This window comes from Chrysochloris asiatica, unplaced genomic scaffold (genome assembly GCF_000296735.1).
Source record: "Chrysochloris asiatica unplaced genomic scaffold, ChrAsi1.0 scaffold00020, whole genome shotgun sequence".
NCBI lineage: Eukaryota > Metazoa > Chordata > Mammalia > Afrosoricida > Chrysochloridae > Chrysochloris > Chrysochloris asiatica.
In genome coordinates, this window is record NW_006408538.1 from 16,532,832 (window position 1) to 16,559,844 (window position 27,013).

The 27,013-nt window shown below is 40.9% G+C and overlaps 1 protein-coding gene across 1 annotated transcript in view; it reads right to left on the reverse strand.

The window, feature by feature from the left end:
* ASCC1 (activating signal cointegrator 1 complex subunit 1) overlaps nt 1-27,013 on the reverse strand; it is a 178,376-nt gene that overhangs the window by 129,644 nt on the left and 21,719 nt on the right. Inside the window, exon 4 of the mRNA XM_006835868.1 lies at nt 23,252-23,430. Within this exon, the coding sequence (XP_006835931.1) occupies nt 23,252-23,430 (179 nt within the window). The remainder of the gene's footprint in view (nt 1-23,251; nt 23,431-27,013) is intronic.

Genomic DNA, 27,013 nt, shown 5'->3' on the forward strand with positions numbered 1-27,013 from the left:
TATGAGTCGGAACCGACTCAATGGCACTTAACAACAACAACATAAAAAATATAGAATATATCTTATCAATTAAAAATAAAATTGAACTGTAAGTGCTACCAAATAATTGCTCTTAAGCACATAAAAAGACATGCAATTTCGCTTATAAAAAATGCAAGCGAAAATTACAAAAGCGTGACTACATACACTCTGTTGGTGAAGCCATGGAGAAACCGGCACTCCAATGGAAATGCAAAATGGTCTAATTCCCATGAATGGAACTGCAGTAGTATCTAACAAAACAGAAAGTACCTACATATTTACCCTTTAAGACTTCTGATGTGGCGCCGAAGGATCAGCACTGGGCTGCTAACCACAAGGTTGGCAGTTCAAATCCACCAAGTGGTTCCTTGGAAACCCCATAAAGGAATTGACACAACAGCACTTAACAATGACAATATTTAAACCGTTTGGTGCAGCAATTAGAAATTTTCCTTAAGATTGTATCAGACCTTAAATTCTGAAGCACTTGGTTTGTGGAAGGATGTGGTTTATAATTTCTTTTTGAGTCTTAACATAAAATTTAGACTCCATTTAAGGTTTCTTTGATCATTAACCAGCAATGTGGTAGCTTTCCCTTAGGTAGAATGTGTTTCAAAACAAACTACAACTCCAGAGAGGGATACTGAACTTGCCTTGGCAAGTCTCTAATGATTTACAGATTTAGCTGAATATATCAATGTTGGGGTACTTATTGGTGGCAGTCAAATGGGCAAAGCCCCAGGATCAACCTCACAAGCTTTTGTAATCTTCTTGTACATATCCCAATCATGGTCCTTTCCCATTTATGTAGGTCTCCTTTCCTTTGTTTTCAAGCCTCTGTATTAGCTCCAACTGGAGTCCTAGTGTGGCACTACGGGATAAGTGCTGGACTCCTAACTGCAAGGTAGACAATCCATACTTACCAATCACTCCTTGGAGAACTGGTGTGGCGCTGTGAGATAAAAAAACTGGACCCCAAGGTCAGTCTGAACCGCAAAGTTGGCGGTTCAAACTCACCAGTCGCTGAATTGGAACCAGTTAATGGCACTTAACAACAACAACTGGGTCACTATGACTCAGAACCACTCAATGGCACTTAGCAACATTAGCCCCATGACCATAAATTCATGTGGACTCCATCTTGGCCTCATGTCAATGGTCTCTCTCATCTGGCTAATTTATCTTTGTCTTGTCTTTGTCTTCTTTAAGGCTTAAAAAGGGACCTATACAGAGTATGTTTGAATTTGGGGTCTTTTTTTCCCCTAGAATAAAATGCACCTCCAGCGATGTAAAATGCATGTATACAATGTTAGATACTGTGATATTACTGCTAAATATTGGAAATTACATAACAGTTCAAACATCGGAAAAGATCTCTATAAACCAAAATGTAAGAATTTTCACAAAATATTGTTAAGTGAAAAAAGAAAAGCCATTTATCAGAGGGCTTCAAAAAATTCATGGAAAAATTACATTATCTTTTAAGTCCATTTTTCCATGAGCTTTATGAAGTTGCTGTGTATCTACTTAAAGGAATACTGGACAAATAAAGCAAGAATGAATGGGGTCGCTAAAAGTCAGAGCCAACTCAGGGGCACTTCACAACAACACTGCTTCTGTAACAAATAACCACTAACTCAATGATGTCTAAAAAAAGAAACCAACAAGCAAACTCACACTTATCATCTTATCCTCTGGAGGTCCAGAGTCTAACACAGGTGAACAGGGTGCTATTCCTTCTGGAGGCTTCCTGGTGGTTGCAAATATATCCTTTTAATGAAATTCACTAGACTGTTCCAGGGAGGGACTCCTGGTATGGTGCTGTAGGATAAGCACTGGCCTGCAAACCACAAAGTCAGCAATTCAAACCCACCAACTGTTCCGTGGAAACCCTGTACAGGGTCGCTATGAGTCGGAATGGACTCGATGGCACTTAACACCACCACCATATGAGGGGTCTTCAACGACTTCGTGGAAACATGTAATTAACAAATACTGGAATTTTCCCAGAAACTTTTTGAAGCACCCTCGTATATTTGTGCTAAATTCTTTTCTGATCTCTGCTGTGTTTATTATTGTTAAATGCTGTCAAGTTGTTTCTGACTCATAGAGACACAGTATAAGGTTCCCAAGGAGTGACTGGTGAATTTGAACCACCAACCTTGTGGTTCAGACTTTGCAATCCTATGCTTATCCCACATCACCAAAATTCTGCATTTAAAATAAATAATTCTTAAGCACAAATGTAGAAGTCCTGGTGTGACACTGTAGGATAAGCACTCTACCACAAGGTCAATGTGAACCACAAGGAAACTGGAGAAGGGAAAACCAGAAGATGGGAATAAATACCCCCGTCACTGACACACCAAATCACTACGTCATGGATGGGACTGGATTCAATTCTAAATGCCTGGCAGTGTACTGAGTGCCTTCCTCAGTCAACTGGCGAAGACTGGCCTTGTAGTAAAAGGAAAATGACTAACTAGAAAACTGAAGGGGGAAATGGAGCTACTGGTTTAAAATTTCCAGTTTATTACCTCAGTCACTTTCAAACTCCTTGCTTTTTCAGCCTATCTTTATAATGCAACCTTCCCTTGAGCAATCTGCCCTAATAAAGGGAAGTTCTCAAATTCTGTTTTCCTTACCTTTAGAAAACCTACTGGAGTCTTGGTGTGGCGCTGTAGGGTAAGCACTAGACTATTAACCACAATGTCAGCAGTTCAAACCACCCATTCCTCAGAAACCTTATACAGGGTTGCTATGAGTCAGAACTGACTATAGAGAGCACTTAAAACAACAGGCATTCTACTACTATAGTCAATTTCAGTTCACATGTTAAAAAAAAAACAAAAACGCCCCACACAGAATGCCTAAGAGGAATGAGGAACAAATGGGATACCTAAAAGACCACACAATCAGAAGTCTTTGGGGAAACTTGGAATCCTAAGAGTTGAAATAAGTCTTTAACCCCTTTAAAGATTTTATAATGCATAAGTTACTCTAATGGACAATCCTGGAAAGAATAGAGAAACATCCTAAATTGTGCCCTGCCTTGTGATACCATCTATCAAGAAAAAACTTTTCTTTTACTGAACTACCTCAGTTTAATGTGGAACCAAACAATCTTGAAGACATCGGCATAAATCTCTAGAGTCACTGTTTTTTTTTTCTTTGCTGGGAATACATCACATTCCCATCCCCAAGTCTGCACTGAAATGAATGAAAAGCAACATCAAAGTCTCTACTCCAGGAGTTTAATTACACTGGGCCCTGCTCCAAGTTCACCATTACTCAGAGTTGGAACGATTTCACTCCATTAGGTTGGCCACCCAGGCTGGCGCCTGAAAATTCTGATGGTGTTGACCCTGCACCCAACAGAGAGAAGTAAAGGGTAAAATAACAGGAATTCCCTGGGGCAGTTTTGTTCAGACAGAGAAAAAGATGTGTCTTTATGGCTAAAGACATCTCTGAGGCTCAGTTTCTTTACCTGTTAAATTAAACCTCATCTGAGGAAAAAATGCACACAAAAGCCATATCCACAGAAAGCTCTGCGCAGGTCAAAACCAAAGTTCACAGAGCTCAGAGTCATCTGTGGAGCCAGCTGTCCTGGATGCAAGACCTTAACCCTTTCATTCAAACTGCAGCTCCAGGATTTACTGCAGCCTTCACACTGTCACACTGACTTCACTTCTAATCCAGCATTTCTGACTCCACTGGGGCAGAACCACAGGCAATGCTATCAGCATGAACAGCTAACATGGAACAGTGAAACCTAAAAATGTCGAGCTTAGGGGAAAAGCCAGCAGAGAGGAGTGTGGATTCGCCCTCCATGGGGCATTCATTCTGTTTGCCTAAAGCTCAATCATCTTCTGTACAAATGGGGCAGGACTTAATCCAGGGGTTCCTGCCAGTACTGTCAGCCAGCACCAGGGATAGAGACCCTTAAGGTCATGCTCCATTACTTGGTAGTCCAGAAAAGAACTCTCTAAGAATCTGACCCAAATGTGCAGCACCCAAACTGTAAATACCTTTTAACACTCACCTTGATGGTACATGCTGACAGCCAGGGACAAAATAACAATCTTCATATTATACTCACTTATATCATCACTTAGCAACTCTAATCCTAACAAAGGTTTGTGACACTGTTCAGTTACAAAAGGCCTTTAACCTGGAAACAGTCAACTCCATTACAAACCAGCTGTAATGTGTTAACTCACTTAGCTCCTCCAGGCTTCTTTCCTCCTCTGTAAAAAGGCCTGCCTCACCTCTAAACCAAAGCTCCTGAATTTTTCACAGGCTTTCATGAAACTTTAAAGTAGATACCTGATAACACAAGCTTTCTGTGAAGGACCCACAGATTCACTTCCTGATATCTTCTACAAAGCACGAGGAAATAAACATAGAAAGAAGCTCTCTCATATGCTCACTGGGTTTTCCTTTTTTACGGCCCAATCCAATAAAAGCACTTCTGGGGTTCACATGTGTAAATTATTCAAATAAGGCAGGGTGGTGCAAAGAGCAATTGGCTTTGTAACCAGACAGGATTAGGTTCACACTGATTCTCCACCTTATCAGCTGTGACCCAAGAAGAGTTGCTCAATTGCTCTGAAACTCAATTTCATCATCTATGGAACAAATAACACTTCTGTCTTAGGTTTGGTTCCGTGAGTCAAATGAAACATATGTGAAACTTCCGGCACACAGTAAACCAAAACCAAAACCCACTGCTGTCACATCAATCCCAATTCATAAAGACCCTATTGGACAAAGTAGAACTGCCCACAGGGTTGCTAAGGAAGGTTATAAATCTTTATGGAAGCAGACTGCCACATCTTTCTCCTACAGAGTGGCTGGTAGGTTTGAACTGCCGACCTTTAGATAAGCAGTCAAGTGATAAATCACTACACCATTAAGGCTCCTCTTGGTACATTTATTGTTAAGTGTTGTCAAGTTGGTTCCAACTTGTAAGTAACCCTGTACAGGGTCTCCACGGCTGAATATTTTTGCGGGAGCAGAAAGCATCATCTTTCTCCTGTGGATCAGCTGGTGGGCTCAAACCACCAACCCTGTGGTTCGCAGTCTAGTGCTTACCACACAGAGCCACCCTATCCCCTCCTGTTATTTGTTGTTAAGTGTCATCGAGTCGATTCTTTATAGGGTCTCCAAGGAGCAGCTGAAGGGTCTGAACCACCAACCCTGGCGTTAACAGTCCGGTGCTGGTCTTACAGTGCCACACCATGACTCCTGGCACATAGCAAAGCAAAACACTAAAGTCACTGCCTGCATCAAGCTGCTTCAGACTCATAACGGCCCTATATAGTGTTTCCAAGTCTGCATATCCTTATGGGAGCAGAATGGAAGAAAGGCAGGCTTCTCCTCCTTCTTGCTTTTTACATGACTATACAACACATCTTTGTTCTCCTTTATAATGCAGCATCAGGAGCTAAATTAGGTTCTGCTGAGTCATTCCCATTATTCTTTTACAATGTTCAGAAAAATAACTTTGGTATGTATTATTAACAAAATACATTGTTAAGTTGCATAAGCTTCAGAAAAAAGGGCTTTGATTCTTCTGGCTTATAAATTTGATCTATTCAGACATAATTGCAGGAAATTGGTGGTTGCTGTTAAGTGCCATCCAGTCAGTTCCAAGGAGTGACTAGTGGGTTTGAACCACCACAGTCAGCAGTCCAGTGCTGATCCTATAGCACCCACACCAGGAATCCAAGGAAATGGAGACGTTCTTAATACAAAGTAAATTTTCTAGTATCAGATTCTATACCAGTACTGAATAGAGAAAAGGCTTTTCTCCTGCCTTGTCTGAACAGCTCTAACCACTAAAACTGCAGCCCTCTCAACCCGTGAGCACAGTGAAAAAAACCTTAGCCCCACCTCCATAACAGAAACCAGGTGTGGCGCTGTGGGTTACTGCGCTAGACTGCAAAGTTGGTTTGAACCACAAGGTCACCAGACACTACTAGGAAACCCTAATTCAGGGCTACTATGGGTCAGAATCAACTCGATGGTACTTAACCGTTTCTTCATAGTTTACTTGAAAGCACTAGGTAGCAATGCATCTGCCAACCTACACTTATTCCAAAGACAGACACTAATCACTGTTAACATCTATATAACGCTACATCACCTGTTCAAACCGAGCCCTGAGAAGCTTCTTCTTGACACCATACAAAATGCTCCAAAAAGGGTAGCTTTCAACAACAGAAATGTATTTTCTCACAGTTCTGAAGGCTAAAAGTCCAAATCAGGGTGTCTCAGCCATGTCAATTCCCTCTGTCAATTTCTGGTTACTGCTCCCGTACTCACGTGTGTTTCCCTGTGTAATCACTCATCAGGGATTAAGTTTAGGACCCACCCTGGTCAGATCAGCACTGCCTCATTATCATAGCAAAAGAAACCCTACATGGACAGGACAGGGGTTAGCACTTTATTATATATATATTTTTGGTGGACACAGTTCAATTCATAACATCACTCTCTCCCTTAAATCTCCCTTACTGAAACCCATGGTATTATCACAACAAATCCTGCCACGTACCATACTCTGTTCAAACACTTCATATCATCACACAGCAGGCACTATAATTATTAGTGAGACGACCTCCTAAATATCTCAGGAATATGCCCCTTCTGAACATGCCACTGACTTTCATATTCTTGCAATAAACTAGATGTACCCTTGTAACTGCACTTGCTTCTGCTCCCCTGATCTTTAACTTTCAACCCACTCTCAACAACACCTCCAGAATTATTTGTCTACAATTGCTAGATTCACCACATTAAAAGAAAAAAAAAAAAGGATTCCCACAGATTCTGACTCATAATGACCCTACAGACAGAGTAGAACGGGGTTTCCAAGGCTATGAATCTATACAAAAGCAGACAGCCACGAGTCTTTCCCAGGGAGCAGCTGGCAGATTTGAAATGCCAACCTTGTGGTTAGCAATCCAAGTATTACTATACATCTAGTAGAATGGCTGAAATAAAACACGATGAACACCAAATGCTGATGAGGGCACAGAGCAATTGTAATGGTCATATACTACTACTGAATGTATCAAAATCTTCAACGTGCCCAAGATCTTTTACAGCCTGGGTACATTAACCTCCGCACCTCTTCCCTACCCTGTCCATTTTTAGGCTCAAGTCTTAATGAACTCCTTATTGTTCCCTGAACACAGGAGAGTGGAACACGTCCACACCCTGCAAGTGCCATTTCCTCTACCCAGAGTGCTCATACCCCCCTTACCAAACTGCTCCTCCTTAAGACTCTGCTCAAGTGTGTCCTCCCTTATTAAGTTCTCCCAATGCTGCAGAACCTCTTCTGGGGGGCCCACCATACTCCTCCCCACTCCAATGGCACTTGTCTCAGGGGATTATAACTGTTTCTTTACAACTATTTCCCCCTGGTGTGGTATTGCATGATAAACAGTGGACCACAAGATCGGTGTGAACTGCAAGGATGGTGGTTCAAACTCACCACCTGCTCCTAGGAAACCCTATACAGGGTCGCTATGAATTGGAACCGGCTCAACGGCACTTAACAACAACAACCTTCCCCCACTAGAGTACATATGGGAAAGAATCACTGTTAGTATATAATAACAAGGTAAACCACAAAGTATTGCAATAAAATTATAGGAAGCTTTATTAAACAAGAATATCAAAATGTGAAGTTAATGTTTCTTGACACATCCTCTCTAAGCTTACACACATGTGAAAGCAGTGTCTCCACCTCTCTAACCATTCCCTGGAGAATTCTGTACTCTTTGAGTAACACCATGTCAAGACAGCAGTTCTGGTGTCCTTAAGGGGCCCAATCATGTTTCTTTTCAATGTTCTTTGAGTTTGGGACACAAAAAGAAACCAGGAGGGGCAAGATCAGAATTGTAGGGTGGATGGTACAAGGTTTCTTACCACATCTTATAACTTTTACAATTCTTGCAGTTCTCCTAAGACAGACCTTGCTATCCTGGAAGAATAAGCAGGTGAACTGTTGTGGGAAACAAAATTCCTTGGCACAACACCAATAAAATTTTCAAATTTCTCATAAGCCATGTGATTCTGTGTCCTTTGAGAAAATGTATAAATATTACCCCTTTGATATCCCCAAAGCAGCTGCCATAACCTTCTGAGCTGACCTCTCAGCCTTGAATATAACTGGGCCAGCTAATCCTCTTGGAAGCCACTGCCCTGATTGGACCTTTTTTGGGAAGACACTCTAATGAGACTTAAGTATATCACTGAGAGAACTTGTCTGCAGCCATCCACCGATCACAGAGACATGTTTAAATGTGCTCTGTTTGGATGGAATAAGCCTTTGCATGTATGAACTGGACCCCTACTAGCAATATTTTTTGACTTACCCTCTGTTTTTGTATTGCCATAACAGAAATACCACAAGTGGAAGCTTTTAACAAACAGACAATTATTCTCTCAGAGTTAGTTGTTGTTAAGTGTCGTAGAGTCAGTTCTGGCTCACAGCAACCTTGTGCAAGGTTTCCAAAGAGCAGCTGGTGGGTTTGAACCATCGACCTTGTGATTAACAGTCCTATGCCACACTAGGAGGCTAGAAGTCCAAATTCGGGGTGCTGGCTCTAGAGGAAGGCTTCCTCTCTCTATCGGCTCTGGAGCATTCCGTGCAGATCTCCAGTGTCTTAGCATCAATCCTCTCCTGGACCTAGGAGCTTCCAGTGCAGGGACCCCAAGCCCAAAGAAGGGACTAGGTCCTTCCTTCTCTGTTCACTTCTCTCTCCTTTTATCTCTTATAAGATACAAGGTGATGCAGGCTACACCCCTGAGGCAATGTCCTTTCAGTTAACTGGCTGTTCATACAGCTGTCTTCATGGAGTGATGACAGTCTATTAGATCTCACCATGGGGGATGACTACATCCTAACTGACACAGAACCTAACTATCACATCTTCACAGTAGACATGTAATAAATAGCCAACGAATGAATAAAAAACACACTTGTTCAGAACTACTTGTTCTCCATCTAAATGGTGCAATATGTGAACCTTGTCAACATCTCCTTTTCTTACTTTCCTACCTAACATCAATGGGTGAGGTGTTTACAACTTTTCTTACAACCACAGGGAACTATCTCATCTTCATTATAATTAGTTCATAAGAAAACTGTAACTCTCTTTGTATAGGAAAAACTAAAGCTTATACTAAAGCTTTTACAAATGTATTTTCTTCTTCAGTGAATAACTCTAACTGGAAAAAATAATCCTAACTAAGGGGGGAAGGAGTCCCGGTGTGGTGCTGTAGGATAAGCACTGGACTGCTAGCTAAAAGGTCTGCAGTTCAAACCCATCAGTCTCATCTCAGAAACCTTATACAGGGTCTCTATGAGTTGGAACTGACTCGACAGCACTTATCAACAACAAAGGGTATGGGGGAAGAGCTCAAACCATTAGACATTTCTGCCCACTGCTGAGCCCTCACACTTCAATATGAGTACAATTATGTTGCTTCTAGAGCGATAACCTATTCAGGTTCCATCTAGGCAGCTGGAAAAATCCCCCTGTTACTTCAGACAGATCTATAAGCCTTCAGAATGCTCCACCAAACACAGTTTTGAATTACTGTTTTTCATTACTGATGTGCTTTGTACTGAACCCTGCTGTGAGATAAAGTGGAATTATAGCAGCATTACTAACCATAGAATGAATGAGAGTTGTAATATACTTCGTGAACTCGCAGACAGTAAGACATCTTTGCATTTTAATGTGAGGGTGGAAAGAGTGAAAAAATAATGTGCAGTTTATCTCCAGATCACACAGATGAAAAATGCCTTACCAATGACTGTGAGTAGCTAAATCCCACGTTAAATTTCTCAGGCCCAGGGAGCTGGCACACTGGGAAGACGGTAAGAATGTGTGGAGTCAAACAGCATTCCTTATATAACTGATGAACACAAAGGAAGGTGATTTCCAAAGACACTCCTATAAATGATAAATTCTACTTCCTTAGAGAGTTAAGGGTGAAATCAAGGACAAGTATACTACCAATGATAGAAAAGAGATGAACTATTTCAAAGAAAGAAATGAGAAGTTCAAGGAAGGCTGAGAGAAGGGTAGGATGAAAACTGAGAGCAGAAAAGGTATCCATTCCACCAAAAATGTGAACTTTACAGGGGACATCAAGGTTAGCCGGCACAACTTAGGTCTACAAAGGCAATGGTCTACATCCTACATTGGTGAATAGTGATGAGGGTCTTACAGGCTGTGTATGGCCATCTAAGCTACAATATTCTCTCTCCCTGACACGGAATGAACTTGTCCCAAAAAAATATATATGAACTTAGCTGGGCCATGATTGTCAGTGGTTTGGCAGTTACATAATGATGTAACTTGGCAGTTATGTAATGACACCACCTTGTGATCTGATGTGATAAGCCAATATGTGGCTGTTGTTAAATGCTATCAAGTCATAGCCACCCTATGCACAACAGAATGAAACACTGCCCAGTCCTCACAACTGAAACACTGTGTCATACCCACAATTAATGCTGTTTCAGCCCACTGTTGCTACAACTGTGTCAATCCATCTTGTTCAAGGTCTTCCCCTTTTTTGCTGACCCTTTACTTTTCCAAACAAGATGTCCTTTTCCAGGAACTGGTCTCTCCTGATAATATGTCCAGAGTATGAGATATAAAGTCTTGCCATATCACTTCTAAGGCACATTCTGGCTGTACTTCTTCTAAAACAGATTTGTTTGTTCTTCTGGCAGTCCAACGTACTTTTCAATATTCTTCTCCCAATACCATAACTCAAATGCATCAATTATTCTCAGGTGCTTCTTAGTCACTGTCCAATTGTCATATGCATATGAATATACCATGGCTTGGGTCAGGTGCACCTTAGTCCTCAAACTGACATCTTTGCTCTTGAACATTTTAAAGAGGGCTTTTGCCGCAGACATGTCTACTGCAATGTGTCATTTGATTTCTAGGCTGCTGCTTCCATGAACATTGTGGATCCAAACAAATTAAAGTCTTTAACAATTTCAATCTTTAATCTGTTTCAAAAGGGATTAAGGGTGGGACACACTACCCTTAGTCCCATCACAATCCTGATCTGATGTATGGGGAGCTTCCTTGGTGTGTGGCCTGCAACACCTTGTATATTACAGAAGATAAAAGAAGAGAGAAGTGAGCAGACAGAAAGAGACACACACCGAGATCTTCAAAGACTGCCACGCTTACAGATGCTGAAAGGAGTCAAAGATCTTACTCCTAAACTGTGAGCCAACAGAGAGGAAAAGCTTCCCCCTACAGCCATCACTGTGATTTTGGACTTCTAACCTCCTAAACTGTGAGAAAGTCAATTTGTTTGTTAAAGCCCTGGTGGTATTTCTGTTAACAGAAGCAGTAGATAACTAAGACAGTATTGACCTAAGATCTGTTGTAAAGTAGAATGGCGGTCATAAAACAGAGTATGTAATATAATCCTATTTTAATAAACATATACAAGTAGTCCCCAACTTGTGACATACTCCAGTTACTAAGAAAACGACTCACAGCCATCCATTTTTTCGGTTTTCATTTTGGTACATTTACTGCATACAATGCTGCAGTGCTTAATGTGCTGATGTCTTCATTCCACCCCAAAGGCAAATAGAGATCAGATTATAAATAAGAGGTTATAAATCATTAAATCCATTACCACTGAGCCTATTCTAACTCACAGTGACTCTACAGGACAGAGCAGAACTACCCCATAGGGTTTCCAAGGCTGTAAATCTTTACTGAGGCAGACTGCCACATCCTTCTCCTGCAGAGCAGCTGTGGGGTTAACGCACCAACCATTTGGTTAGCAACAGAGCGCTTAACCACTGTGCCACTAGGCCCCTGCAATAATAAATACTGAAAGGGAAAAAAAAAAAGAGGTATTCGACTTTCATCAGAAACAACTTAGGAAGGAGTCCTCAGAATGGAACCCAGCAGTAAGCTAGGGACTATCTGCACATCGAATACATACACAAATTATTTAAATGTATGTCATATGAGGGCTTCAAAAACTTGGTGGAAAAATGGAATTAAACAATAATAAAATTTTCCCACGAACTTTTGAAGCCCCTTTGTATTATCCCTATGTTATGAGAAATAGAATACTGAAATCATTCCTAATTTAGAGGTAAAAAAACTGTATCAGAGACATTAGATGGGTTTCAACGGTACAAAAATACAACTGAATGTTACAGCCTTTCTAGAAACAACTGCTGTGTCAGTGAGCAAGTATATGCTCTTCTAAAATGGAACTCACCTAAGTCAAGGTCATAAGTGCAGAATATGACCAGAAAATGCTGACAGACTTCAGGAGCCATCTGCATGTCATTCTAACATCAGAAGAGATTTCTAAAATTCCCTTTCATGTAACAGATAGATAATGGCCCTTATTTATTTTCTGCTGCTTAGTTCCTGCTGTTATCAGGGCCTGAGATAAAGACAGGAAGGAGGCAATGTCAGTATGGAGTCTCCCTGAAAGCAGGAAGGAAGTGCTCCAGACTGATTAATGCCAGCATGATGTTCATAGCGGTCACCTCATTATGGCTGAGGTAAAGTAATCATTTCAACATTTGTTCCCTACTGGCCATGTCAGCAGCCAAAATTAGTGAGAAAGCACACACACACACAAACACACCACACCACAAAGAGATAAAGAAAGGCTAATTTATCACAGGAGTCCTGGTGTCCAGTAGGGATAAGTACTGGACCGCAAGGTTAACTTAAACCTCAAGGTGGCAGTTCAAACCCACTAGCCACTCCTCTGAAACCCTATATAAGGCTGTTGTAAGTCAGAATCGATGCCACAGCACTTAATAACAACAAAAATTTATCACAATCTGCTTGTGATAAAAATTACCAGTTATCAATAATATTCCAAAGAAGGTATAATTATTGATCTTCAACTGGTTATTTACAAGGTAAAATAATTACAAGCCTAAAAACAGCAACAACAATAAAAATGTAGCAGCTGATACAGAAACGTCAGTGTTTCTGATCTTCTGCCCCACACCTCCTCCTACTGAAAATAAAATCATCCTCATCCTGTTACAAAATACTAAGAGAAAAGATGCTCTAGTCGTTCATCCATATAAATACATACAGCATTTGACTTATCAGTGTGCCATTGCTCAAGCACATAAACTGGTTACATTGTGTAGGTTACACAATGCTACATTAAGTCCAGACTGCTTACTCATTTGCCCAATATAACTCTCCTCACCTTCACATCATCTTTCTCATATAATTAATTTTATCAATATCTCACCTCCTACAAAATTATTTGGTTCCTGGTACTTCTGTATCTCTCTCTCTCACATCTTATTCTACCACCTAAGACCCAGCTCGAGCAACAAAAAAAGGAAAGGAAAGGGGAAGAGGAAAGAAAGGAAGTGGGAAAAAAAAGAAAAGACATGGTGGGTCTTGTAAAAATCTTCACCCAAAAATATTTTCACTAATTTTGTCCACAACTAGGAGCCAATGGCACAGTAGTTAAACGCTTGGCTGCTAACTGAAAAGTTGGCAGTTTGAATCCACCTGTGGGAAAAAGATGTGACAATCTGATTCCACATGGCTTTTTGGTTTCTTTTTGGGGGGGTATCTCTGCTCATAAATATCAAAGATATTTTTAACACTCCAAATAATGCTAATAAAGTGAAACTAACCAGCAGTAATTATAGCAGAAGCAGCAGCTAAACCCACAGCCTTCATTTGGATTCTAACTCTAGCGACCCCATAGGACAGAACCCCATAACATTTCCAAGGCTAAAAACTTTATAGAAGCTGAATGCCACATCTCTCTTCCACTGAGTGGCCAGTGGGTTCGAACAGTCCACCTAAAGGTTAGCAGCTGAGTGCTTAACCACTGCATTACTAGGGCTCCTCTCAGCATAAGGTTGTTGTTAAGTGCTCTCAGTGACTTGGCTATTGGTTCAGACTCGGTGACCCTATATAGGGTTTACAAGGAGAACCACCTACCTTATGATTAGCAATCCAGTGTTTTTCCTAGGGAACCACAACAGAACTCCCTGGCACTTAGGTGTTGTTATTATTAAGTGTCAATGAGTTGGTTCACTCTTATAGCAACGCTGTATAGGGTTTCCAAGGCTATACAACTTTGCGGGAGCAGAAAGTCTCATCTTTCTCCTATGGAGCAGCTGTATCTTTCTCCTATGGAGCAGCTATGGGCACAAATAGCCAACCTTGCGGTTTGCAGTCCAGTGCTTATGAAATAAATGCACGTTTCCCCGCTTCTTGCCTTTTACACGACTATGCAACACTCACAGCAAATACTTTCTTTGCTCTCTCATTTCATGCAGCTTCGGGAGCTAAATTAAGCTCTGCTGAGTCACTCCCATTATTTTTTATGAGTGTTCAGAAAAGTGACTTTGATATGAGAGCCGACCTTTCAGTCAGCAGTCACCAGGGCTCCTGGACTAGCACCTACCATTTACTAAATGCTTATTATATATCAAGCACCACGCCGAGTATTTTATGTTATCTCATTTGATCCTTCCTAACTCTGGTTTAGGAGCGCTGGTAGCGTAGTGGTTACGAGTTGGGCTGTTAACCTCAAGGTCAGCAGTTTGGGACTACCAGCTGTTCTGTGGGAGAAAGATGAGGTTTTCTGCTCCTGTGAAGGTTTGCTATCTCAGAAACCCTGTACAGGGTTGTTATGAGCACAACAACAACAACAACCAAGAGGCTGGCAGATCAAACCCACCAGCTCCTCCCTGGAAACCCTATACAGGGCCACTATGAGTCAGAACTGACTCAACAGCACTAACAACAACAACCGAGCATTCGGAAGCAGGGTTAAGATCTGAAGAGGCTAATCTGCCTACTCCTTACACACTAGTAGCCCAGAATCAGGTCTCACTCTGCCGATTTCAAGAGGCAAATATGCGTTTCTCCCACTACCCAAAAATGAAGAGTTCCTAGGAAATCTTTCATAAGTTGAAATGACATAAAGCAAAGACACAATTAACATTAATTTATATGGGAAAAAATTTTAAAGCATTCACAGACCCAAAAACAGCCTACCAAATAACAAACAAAGCTTAAAATACCACTAACATATAGTGTTCACAGACACAGTAAACACCACAGTGGCTTGATGCCGAGGTGCTGAATGTAGTTCCTGGGGAAGAGGCTTGGCAACTCCATTCTCAATGTTCAGGGTGCGCAGCCTCTTTCATGTTGTTGTTGTTAAGTGCCGTCGAGTCGGTTCCGACCCATAGCGACCCTGTACAGGGTTTCCGAGGGTGTAAATCCTTACAGGAGTAGAAAGCCTCATCTTTCTCCTGCGGAGCGGCTGGTAGTTTCGAACCGCTGACCTTAAGGTTCGCAGCCCGATTCATAACCACTACGCTACCAGAACTCCTCAATAGCTCTTTAATAGCTCGCTGCAAAACAATGGACACTACTTTCGCTTTTATTTATTTATTTATTTATTGTAAAAGCTAAAATCCTCTTCAGGTTTCCTTCTGTTAGCGAACACTAATATGGATCTTTTGTAAAAGCAAAGTGGCATAAAGAGAACATTAGAAAAGCAAGGTGTCCTGGTGTAGCACTGTAGGGTAAGCACTGGACTGTAACCTCAAAGTTGGTGGTTCAAGCCCATCAGCTGCTCCTTGGAAACCCTATACAGGGTCACTATGAGTCAGAACTGACTCCAATGCACTTAACAACAACAACCACAATCGTATATTAACCACTGTTCTATGTTATTCCAAATGCTTTTACTTCCTTCTTTGCTATAAGATTAAGAAAGTAAATCAGAGACATTCATATACAAAAAAGTAATAGATTAGCCTCAACCTAAACATTACCTTTATACAAAAATTAACTTAAAAAAATTATGGATTCAAATATAAAAATTAAGTACTCTAAAACTTCCTAACAAAAACCAAAGAAAAAATACAATTTACTGTGACTAGGGGTTAACCTCATATGCATGGGAAAGCTGGACAGTGAATAAGGAAAACTGTAGAAGAACTGATGGTTTTGAGTTAGGGTGTTGGAGGAGAATATTGAAAGTACCATGAGTTGCCAAAAGAACTAACAGATCTGTTTCAGAAGAAGTGCAGCCAGAGTACGCCTTGGAGGCCAGGATGGCCAAACTTCATCTCTCATACTTTGGACATACTGTCAGGAGGCACCAGTCGCTAGAGAAGGATATCATGTTTGGTAAGGTGGATGGTCAGAGAAAAAGAGGAAGATCCCCAGAGAGATGGATTGGCAAAGTGATAGCATCAATGGACTCAAGCATGGCAACAGTTATGAGGTTGGCTCAGGATCAGGCAGTGTTTTGTTCTGTTCTGCATTAGGTCTCTATGAATTGGTACCGACTCGATGGCACTTAACAACAACTAGGGGTTGAGGCAAAGAATTCTAGGTCAAAACAAAATGCACAATCCCAAAAAGAAAGAATACATAGTACTTCATCCAAATTACGACTTTTTGTCTGTAAATTGCATGATACGAGAATATAAACAAGAGTTAGAAACTGGGAGAGAATATTTTGCAATCCTTGGAAGAACTTGTACTCAAAGTAAGTAAAAATTTTTCAAATATCAACAGTAAAAAAATAACACAATTTTTAAATGGGCAAAAGATTTTAACAAATACCTCATCAAAGAGGACATGAAAATGGCATCTTTACTTTCAACAAAACACCAGACTAGGCAGACTCACTACATGGGCCCTTACAACAAAGACACAACAGACCAAATGAAACAGACACAGATGAAAATCCTAGAACCCTGAAATTCAGACATAAATTAGAGAAGTGGATAGAGTGCTTGTTGGGAGGAGAAGCTGAGCAGGGTCGGCAAAAAAAAGAAACTGACTGGCAAATGACTGGCTAGACGCCGGACGGCCATCTGGAACTTTGTAGACAGATTCAAATAGGCAATAGGAAATGTGTGATTCCTTCTTCTCTTCCCATGTCCCCCTGATGATCATAGGTATGGCCAGCTCCCAACCTCATCTACCTCCCACCTGACACCCCACCCAAAGCCAACCCTGCTCTCTGGTTGTTCAGAGTCACAAGATTAAGAGCTATGCCAGAGTACGGCAGGGGCCAGCTGCACCACTTTGCTACCTGGACTCAGGTCAGCTCAGCTCCACATCTACAAAAGAACCCACAGAGCCACCAGACAAGCATTTTGTTGTTGTTAAGTGCCATGGAGCTGGTTTCAACTCATGTTGTTATTGTTATTGTTATTAGGTATCATCGAGTCAGTACAGACTCACAGCGATCCTATGCACAATACAACACAACACTGCCTAATCCTGCGCCAACCTTGCAATGGTTGCTACACTTGAGCCCATTGCTGCTGTCACTGTGCCAATTCATCTCACTGGAGGTCTTCCTCTTTCTCTCCAACCCTCCACTTTACCAAACATAGTATCTTTCTCCAGCGACTGCTCCCTCCTGACAATATGTCCAAAGTATGAGAGACGAAGTCTAGCCATCCTGGCCTCCAAGGAGCACTCTGCTATACTTCTTCCAAAACAAATCTATTTGTTCTTTTGACAGTCCATGGTACTTTCAATGTTCCCCTCCAACACCATAACTAAAACGCATAAATTCTTCTATGGTCTTCCTTATTCACTGCCTAACTTTCACATATATATAAGGTTACTGAAAATACCATTGCTTGCGCCAAGCGCACCGTGCACCTTAGTCCTAAAGCTGATGTCTTTGCTCTTGTGCAGCAGATTTGATTTCTTGACTGTTGTTTCCATGAGTGTTGATGGTTGATCCAAGCAAAATGAAGTCTTGGACAATTTCAATCTTTTCTCCATTTATATGTTGTTCATTGGCCCAGAGGTGAGGATTTTTGTTTTCTTTACATTGAGGTGCAACCCATAGTGAAGGCTGTGGTCTTTGATCTTCATCCCTAAATATTTTAAGTCCTCATTGCTTTTAGCAAGCAAGGGTTTATCACCTGCATATCACAGGTTGTTAATGAGTCTTCCTGAATCCTAATGCCATATTCTTCTTCACAAAATCCAGGTTCTCAGATTATGTGCTCAGCACACAGATTAAGTATGGTGAAAGAATATAACCCTGGCACAAACCTTTCCTAATTTTTAAGCACTCAGTGTGCCCTTGTTCTGTTTGAACAACTGCCTTTTGGTCTATGTACAGGTTCTTCATGAGCACAATTAAGTGCTCTGAAATACTCCTTCTCCACAATGTTGTCCACAGCTTGTCATGATCCACATAATCAAAAGCCTTTGTACAGGCAATAAAGCACAGGTAAACATCTTTCTGGTACTTTCTGCTTTCAGCCAAGACCCATCTGATATCAGCAATGGTATCCCTTGTTCCACACATTCTCTCTGAATCTGGCTTGAGCCTCTGGCAGTTGTCTGTCAATGTACAATTGCATAGCAACCCTGTATACAGGCATTTTAAATGTTTGGGGAGAGCAGGGCGCCTCATCTTTCTCCTGCAGAGCAGCTAGTGGGCTCAAACCACAATCTTTGTGGCCCACAGTTCATTGCTTATCCTATTAGTATAGCAGAAATCCTCATAGCCAGCCACCCTGCTACCAGCTGCCCTGTTCTAACAGACACTGAAACCAGCTTCATCAAGGGCCTCCATGAAATACTTCCAGATGGAGTGCCCTGAACATAGCTAACACCTAGGCCAATAGGAACTCCATCTAGGGCCAGGACCTCCACTCTTACACCTCTCCCACACCCACATCGTGAGCTCCTTGGCTTGCAGGAGTCCAATAGCTGCACTGTTCTGTTTTTTTGTTTTGGTTTTTTCCTTTTGTTGTTTTTGTTTATTTATTCTTTCTTCTATTTCTTCTCTTTCCATTCCCTTGAATTTTATCCTTTCTATCTCCGCTTTTGTTTTTCCTTCTTTTCTTCTGTTTCTCATTTACCTTCTTTTTGTTTTTACCTTTCTTTACTACTCTCTACTCTCTCTTTTCATCTTTCCTATCCCTGGTTTTTATCTAAGTGTTTTTGTTTTTTTCTCCCTTTTCTCTCTTATTTTTCTCCATTTAACTCCATTTTCCTGTTCTTCTTATCTCTTTTTAGTTATAATACCCTTTTTTTTTTCTGGTTGGCATCTTTATTTTCTCCTTTGTTGTTACTGTTATGTGTTGTTTAGTTGGTTCCAACTCATAACAACCCTGTGTAGGGTTTCTGAAGAGCGGCTGGTGAATTGGAACTGCCAACCCTGCAGTTCACACCAAGCTTTTCTCCTTTCAGTGTTGGTTACTTATTTGCTTATTCTCTTTTGCTTTTGTTTTTTGTGGGGGGGGGGGGGCGGCGAGGGAAGGTCTCCTCTTTCCCACCAGACAGGAGACAGCAACCATACCTATACAGCCCAGCCACAAGCATACCCTCTACAACGCCACATACTAGGCAAGAACCAATAGCAGCTCCTATACCACCTGATCAATGAGACAGCAGCCAACAGGAGCCAACCCCACCCTAAACTAAGGTGCGTAATTGGCAAACGAGCACATACTTCCATTCTCTAATTACACCCACAGGAGTCAGTTGGTGACAGTCTAAGAAGACATCAACATATAATCATCAATTAAATACAACAGCAATGCAATATCCAAGAGAAAACTGATAATTTTAGCTCACACTAATAAATAAGAGAGAATGGTTCAAACAAATGACCAAGATGCAGAGCTAGAAACCATTTTTGAGAGAGAAAAGGTAATAAAATGAGTAATTCAAAAGAATGGTATTTAGATACCTTCATTGGGAGTCCTGGTGTGATACTGTGGGATAAAGCACTGAATCACAAGATCAGTTTGAACCACAACGTCGGCAGTTCAAACTCACCAGTCACTCCTTGGAAATCCTATATGGGGTCACTATGAGTCAGACCAACTTGATAGCATTTAACAAAAACAACAGCAAAAGATTGACTGAAAGACAAAACCTACAATTTGATGTCCAGAAGATAAATACTAAGATTTTAGAAATGGACAATACATGGAATGGGCTAGAACAGTAGACACAGGTGATGGGAAAGCAATATACAAGAGCAAGGTCAGCAGAGGAAAGACGAAGGTAGCAGAAACACAGTTAACAGTAAATGCTATTAACTGATGGTACACAGAGGAGACTGCAGTCAATGTAATGAAGCAAAGTATGATTTGCTGAATGTATAATTGATGATCTGCTCTTCACTCAATTCACAATAGACAGTTTTTGAAAAATGGTATATCCAGGTTGCTATGAGTTGGTAGCAACTCAATGGCACCTAACAACAATAACAACAATAATTGGTGAAATCTGCTACAAAAGATCTCATTGCAATGTTAAAGAGCAAGTTGAAGACTGCACTCAATTCAAGTTATAATATTTTCAGTCACCTCATATGCATGACGAACAATGAATAAGGAAGATCAAAGAATAAAGGATAAGCATTGGGCTGTTAAGAAAAAGGTCAAAGGACCTTCCTCTAGAGCCAACAGAGAAAGCCTTCTCCTACAATTTGGACTGAATTTGGACTTCTAGCCTCCAAAATGTGAGAAAATAAATTTGTTTGTTAAAGATTAAAAAAAAAAAGGTATATCCTCTGCTGTTGTTGTTGTTAAGTGCCAGCGAATCAGTTCTGACTCATAGCAACCTTTATACAACCCTTATAGGGTTTCCAAAGAGCAGCTGATGGGTTTGAACTGCCGACCTTGTGGTTCAAAATCGAGTGCTGATCCTCAGATATCAAGACACATTGTAGAATTGCATTATTAGAGCATGATGAAATGATCATGGAGAAAAGATTGAAGTTGTCAAAGACTTCATTCTTCTTGGATCAACTTGGGTCAACTATCAACATTCACGGAAGCAGCAGTCAAGAAATCAGACAACATACTGCATTAGGCAAATATGCTGCACAAGACCTTTTTAAAGTGTTGAAGAATAAAGATGTCACTTTGAGGACTAACATGCGCCTGACCCAAGCAACGGTATTTTCTTTCAGTAACCTCATATGTATGCGAAAGCTGGACAGTGAATAAGGAAGACCATAGAAGAATTGATGCTTTTGAGCTATGGTGTTGGAGAATACTGAAAGTGCCATGGGCTGCCAAAAGAACCAATAGATTCGTTTTGGAAGAAATGCAGCCAAAGTGTTCCTTGGAGTCCAAGACGGCCAAACTTCATCTCTCATACTTTGGACATATTGTCAGGATGGAGCAGTCTCTGGAGAAGGATATCATGTTTGGTAAGGTGGGGGGTCAGAGAAAAAGAGGAAGACCCCCAGCGAGATGGACTGGCCAAGTGTTAGCATCGATGGCAACAGTTGTGAGGTTGGCCCAGGATCGGGCAGTGTTTCGTTCTGCTGTGCACAAGGTCGCTGTGAGTCAGGACCAACTTGATAGCACCTAACAACAACATCAACAGCTATTTTTTTAAATAAAATAACATTTATAAAAATCCTTCTGGAGGACTGGTTAACTAAATTGTTTCATGTAGTAGGGATTTTTTTTTTTAAAGTTACAGCTTTACCACTTACCATACATCAAAATACATTCCAAATAGGCTAAAAACTTAAATTAGGAAAAATACTGACAAATCTTAATATGTATATAAATAAAAAACCATTTATAAAAAAAATAAAAAGTGAACTAAAAAAAACAAAAGTGAATACTCAGAGAAAAGTGGGTCAAGATAATGAACAATCACTATAATTATTATCTCACCTCACAAATAAGCAAATGAACAGCAGAAAAGTAACAAGTTGGAGTCTTGGGAGCACAATGGCTAAATGGTGCATTGCTAACTGAAAAGTTGATGCTTGTAACCACTTGCCACTGTGCAGGAGAAAGACGTGGCAGACTGCTTCTGTAACGAATACAGCCTTGGAAACCCAACGGGCCCCTTCTCTGTCCTACAGGGTGTCTATGAGTCTAATCAACTCAATAGCAATGGATGTGGTTTCTGTGTAAAACAAGGAGGTAACCTTTTTTGTCAAATGGAGTACAAAAAAGATCTAAAAAGAGTTTTAACACTCAGTATTGGCAAGAGTGGGAAAAGAAGTCAAAAGAAAAAACTATCGCTCAGAGGGCAAAGTGCTATAACATTTCCAGCAGGTAATTTGGATATCAAAACCCTCAAACACACACATACTCTTCTCACTTCAGGAATTTAAGTAAGAAACTAATCAAACTAGTGTAGAAAAATGCATGCAGAAAAATGGTGATAACATCATTTATAATAATGTAAAAATAGAAACAACAATTAAAAATAGGTTAAATTATTAGAAATCCATACAATAATCAAGTTATTAAAAGTCAGGCCAACTGAACCGTTAGTGAAATCTGATGATGTTATTTTGTCCATCACTGTTAGAATTTGCTTCTTAGTCTCCCAAGAAAAAGTTAAGACTTAGATTTCTGTTCTATAACATAAAACAGTGTTCACACTATGCTGGTAAACTTCAAAGAAAATAGTATATATAAACATACACGTGCCAAGTTTCTTTTTTTTTTTTTAATGTGTGTATACACACACATGGAATCCTGGTGTGGCCCTGTGGGTTAATGCGCCAGACTGCAAAGCTGATTGAACTGAAAGGTCAGCAGTTCAAGCTCATCAGCTGCTCCTCAGAAACCCTATACAGGGTCACTATGGGTCAGAACTGACTCGACAGCACTAAACAACAATATACACAAACTAAAAGAAAATATGCCACAATCTCTCAGTGGTGGGATTATGATTGGGGTTTTCATTAATATTTTCTCAATTATCTGTAATAAACATATTAATTCCATAATTTATAAACAGCAATAAACTTTTTGGAAAATCACGTAAACATGCATCTAAAATGAGTTTTAATCATCTCACTGCCAACAATTCTCTAAGTAGATTTGTCTTTTAGGTATTAACCTCAAATGAGCCATGATTGTCTAAAGACAGAAGCCCACAGGTAATGACATCACTCTAATGTTACAACCCATAAAGGTGCCTAACAGGATGATCCTTTTGTGTCTTGAAATTTTTAAGGGTATTTCTATAACATAAAAGACATGTGCTAATGTGCCTGCATTTTTTATTTTGGAAGTCAGAAACTATAAGCTTTTATGGTGTCAAAAGAGATTTGTTGTGCCTTTCTGCTGTTTGAATTATAAGGCATTTTTGTACCCTCCTACATATTTATCACTTTCTGTCCAGCTGTTGGCTTTGTTTTGCTTACTGCTTACCATGGAGCACTTCTCCAGAACTTCCTCCTGGAACTTCAGGAATCGTTCCTGGACCTCAGCTTCATTGAGGAAAAAGGCAAGGAAGTGAGTGAAGGGTTGCTTCTTTCTAAACGTATGTAAAAGAACATCAATCCGGGTTCGGGCTGACACGACACCGTTTCGATGCTGGCCAGTGATAACTGCAAGCAAAGAAAAAAGAGTCAGCAAACCCAAAGACCACCATTTCCTTCTGAAACAGATGACCCTGTCAGCTCTAGGAGGGAAAACACTCCTATTCGTGTCCGTAACTCCGAACCTGGACAGTGCCAAGGCAAAGAGAGCTGCTCATGCATTAAAACTAAGCAGAATGAAGTTGAAAAAGAGAAATCCCCTTAAAACCAGCTGATGAAGTTAAAAAAAAAAAAATTAGTCCAAAAGTCACAATACAAACCTTCATATATTCCTGCTAAGAATGCAAAATGTGCAACTGCTGGGGGAAATGATTTGGTTAAATAACTTGACAAGCTAAACTCAAAAATAACAGTTAAGAACTCAAAAAGTTAAACACAGAATTACCATTGCTGCTATGGTTAAGTGTTTCTGAGTTGGTTCCCAGTCATAGAGACCCCATATAGGGTTTCAGAAGCTGTGAATCTTTGCAGAAGCAGAAAGCATCATCTTTTCCCTACAGAGTGGCTGGTAGACTCAAACTGCTAAACCTGTGGTTTACAGTCCAGCATTCATCCTATAGGGACACCATGCTCCCCAGAATTCCCATTGAGATCCCAAAATTTCTGCTGCTATTGTTATGTGCCATCGAGTCACTTCCAGCTCATAAAAATCCTCTGCACAACAGAATGAAACACTACTCAGCACTGTACAACCAAACAGTTGTTGCAATGTGTGAGCCCACTGCTATAGCCAATGTGTCAATACAGCTCCTTGAGGAGCTTCCTCTTTTTTACTGACCCTCCACTTTACCAAGCATGGTGTCCTTAGCCAGAACTGATCCCTCCTGATAACAAGTCCAATGTAATTGAGACAAAATCTTGTCATCCATGCTTCTAAGGATCATTCTGGCTGCACTTCCTTCAACACAAATGTGTTTGTTCTTCTGACAGTCATATCATATTCAATATTGTTCACCAACATCCTAATTCAAAGGCATCAATTCTTCTAGGTCTTCCTTATTCATTGTCTAGCTTTCTTTAACATGCATATGAGAGGAACGAAAATAGATCAGGAGCACCTTTTTGGTACTTAAATAAGGTTTTTTGCAGCAGATTTACCTAATGCAATATGTCATTTGATTTCTTGACTACCGCTTCCATGGGTATTGATTGTGGGCCCAAGTGAAATTAAATCCTTGATAACTTCAATCTTTCACAGCCAAGACCCCATCTGACATTAGGAATTATATCCCTCATTCCACATGCACTTCTGAATCCATCTTTCATTTCTAGGAGTTCCCTGTCAGTATACTGCTGGAATTAGTTTTTTAATTATGTTCAGTAAAACTTTACGAGCAAGTGATATTAATGATATTGCTAGATAATCTCCGCATTCTGTTGGGTCATCTTTCTTTGGAACAAGCACAAAAATATTTGGTTGGCCAGATATCTGTCTTCCAACTTTCTTGGCACCAGTAAGTGAGCACTTCCTGCATTGCATATGTTGTTGAAACATTTCAATTGATACTTCATCAATTCCTTTGTTGTTAAGTGCTGTTGAGTCAGTCCCGACTCATTTGACCATGCATAGGGTTTCCAAGGAGCAGCTGGTAAGCTTGAACCACTGACCTTCTGGTTCACACCAACTTTGTAGCCTAGCACATTAACCCACAACGCCACACCAGGAGTCCGGAGCCTTGTTTTTCTAACAATGTCTTCAATGAAGCTTTCTTCAGTGTCCTTGGTTCTTCATCATATGCTACTCTGGAAATGGGTGAACATCGACCAATTCTTTTGGGTACAGTGACTGTATATTCCTTCCATATTCGTCTTTTTTTTTTTTTTTAATGTTTTATTGTGAATTATATGGTAGTTTACATGAGAGACCTTTAGTTTTAAATTCATTCCATCGTATATCATCTCATTGCCATGGTTCCAATCCCCTCCATGCATCACCAACCAGCCAAAGGGTATATCCTAGAAACAACCCCCCCCAACCCCACCCCTAGTTTTCGGCCTCTGGATCCAAAGCTCCCAGCCACTTCTTTGCTCCATGTCATCATCTCTGTCTCCATCTCAGGCACCTCTGTTTCTCTGGGTAGGGTCCCGCTCTCGGCTCTTCTCCGTTGATGGTCCCAGATAGCTCCGCTCCTAGCCTGTAGAATTAATCACTCCCTTCCTTGTTCCAAAACGTCTACCTCTGCATTTCCAACCCTCATAATCCGTCCTGATAAGCATTCTTCACTACAGTATCGAGAGTTACCCATCTGTATTTCCTTTCATCCGCTCTGCCCAGACAGACTGAATAGTATCCACTGGAGATTCTGCCTTCCTCCATGCTCCCTAGCACTAGGTTCCCCCTTGAAAGCTTGTAAGCCAGTCACTTCTTGCCTTTGTAGTCCCCCCCACCACCACCATTTGAGTATTCAATGTCCAAGTTGCCCATCTCCATCCACTCTGTGTGTGGAGGGGGTGGGAATGATTCTTGCTGTAAGGATTTGTTCCTTCTTTTGAGTTGCTGCTCCATGCAATACATAAAAAAACTATACGTAGAAACCGGAACCACATCCAGATCTCCAGAGATGAGAAATCTCCACTTGAAAGGACGAGCTGACCATCCTGGAGCGACTAGAAAAATAAAAGATACATCTTGAAAGAAAAACCTGCAGGAAAAATGGAGGCAGATGGACTATTACTACAAGAACAAACAAATCGCTTCCCTAGGAAATATCAAAGCAAGTGGCCAGGTCCTCTCAATGCAAACTCCCCTCCAAGACTAAGACTCAATGGAAATGCACGCTCTGAATGGTGACCACACATATCACCGATGGGGGGAAATGGGGTAAAAGCAGCAATGAAGCGGCAAGCTAAGCCCTACAATGTTCAGTGGACTTTTGTGGACCTGGAGGGCAAGCAGTGTGAGGAGACTTGGGGACTCTTGGGCCCAGAGTCAGTGGCGTGGCCACGGAGGACTCAAGAGGAGAGTGGAGCTACCGGCTGACGGGAAGAGAGGAAAGGTGCACAGAAGCGCCCACACTTGCACATGATACCCTTCCATATTCTTTTGATGCTTTCTTCAATATTTTTTCCATGTTGTTGTTGTTGTTAAGTGCTGTAGTATTGGTTCTGACTCACACTGACCCTGTATAGGGTTTCCGAGGAGCAACTGATAAGTTTGAACTGCCAACCTTGAGGTTCAAACCAATCTTGCAGTCCAGTGCTTATCCTATAGCGCAATTCAAGGCTTGAATTTTTTCTTAAGTTCTTGAGTTCTTTCTGCATGTTCTTCTCTTTCCATTTTCTAACTCCAGGTCTTTGTTGTTGTTGTTGTTGTTGTTATTAAGTGCCATCGAGTCTATTCCGACCCATAGCAACCCTGTATAGGGTTTCTGAGACTGTAAATCTTTAGGGGAGCAGAAAGCCTCATCTTTCTCCTGAGGAACCACTGGCAGTTTCGAACTGCTGACCTTGAGATTAGCAGCCCGATTTGTAACCACTACACTACCAGAGCTCCTTGTTTTAATCTTCTTCAGCTTCAACTTGACCTTGCATCTGAGCACTTGACAGTATGTCCAGCAGTTGGCCCTGGTCCTTGCTCTGACAGATGATATAG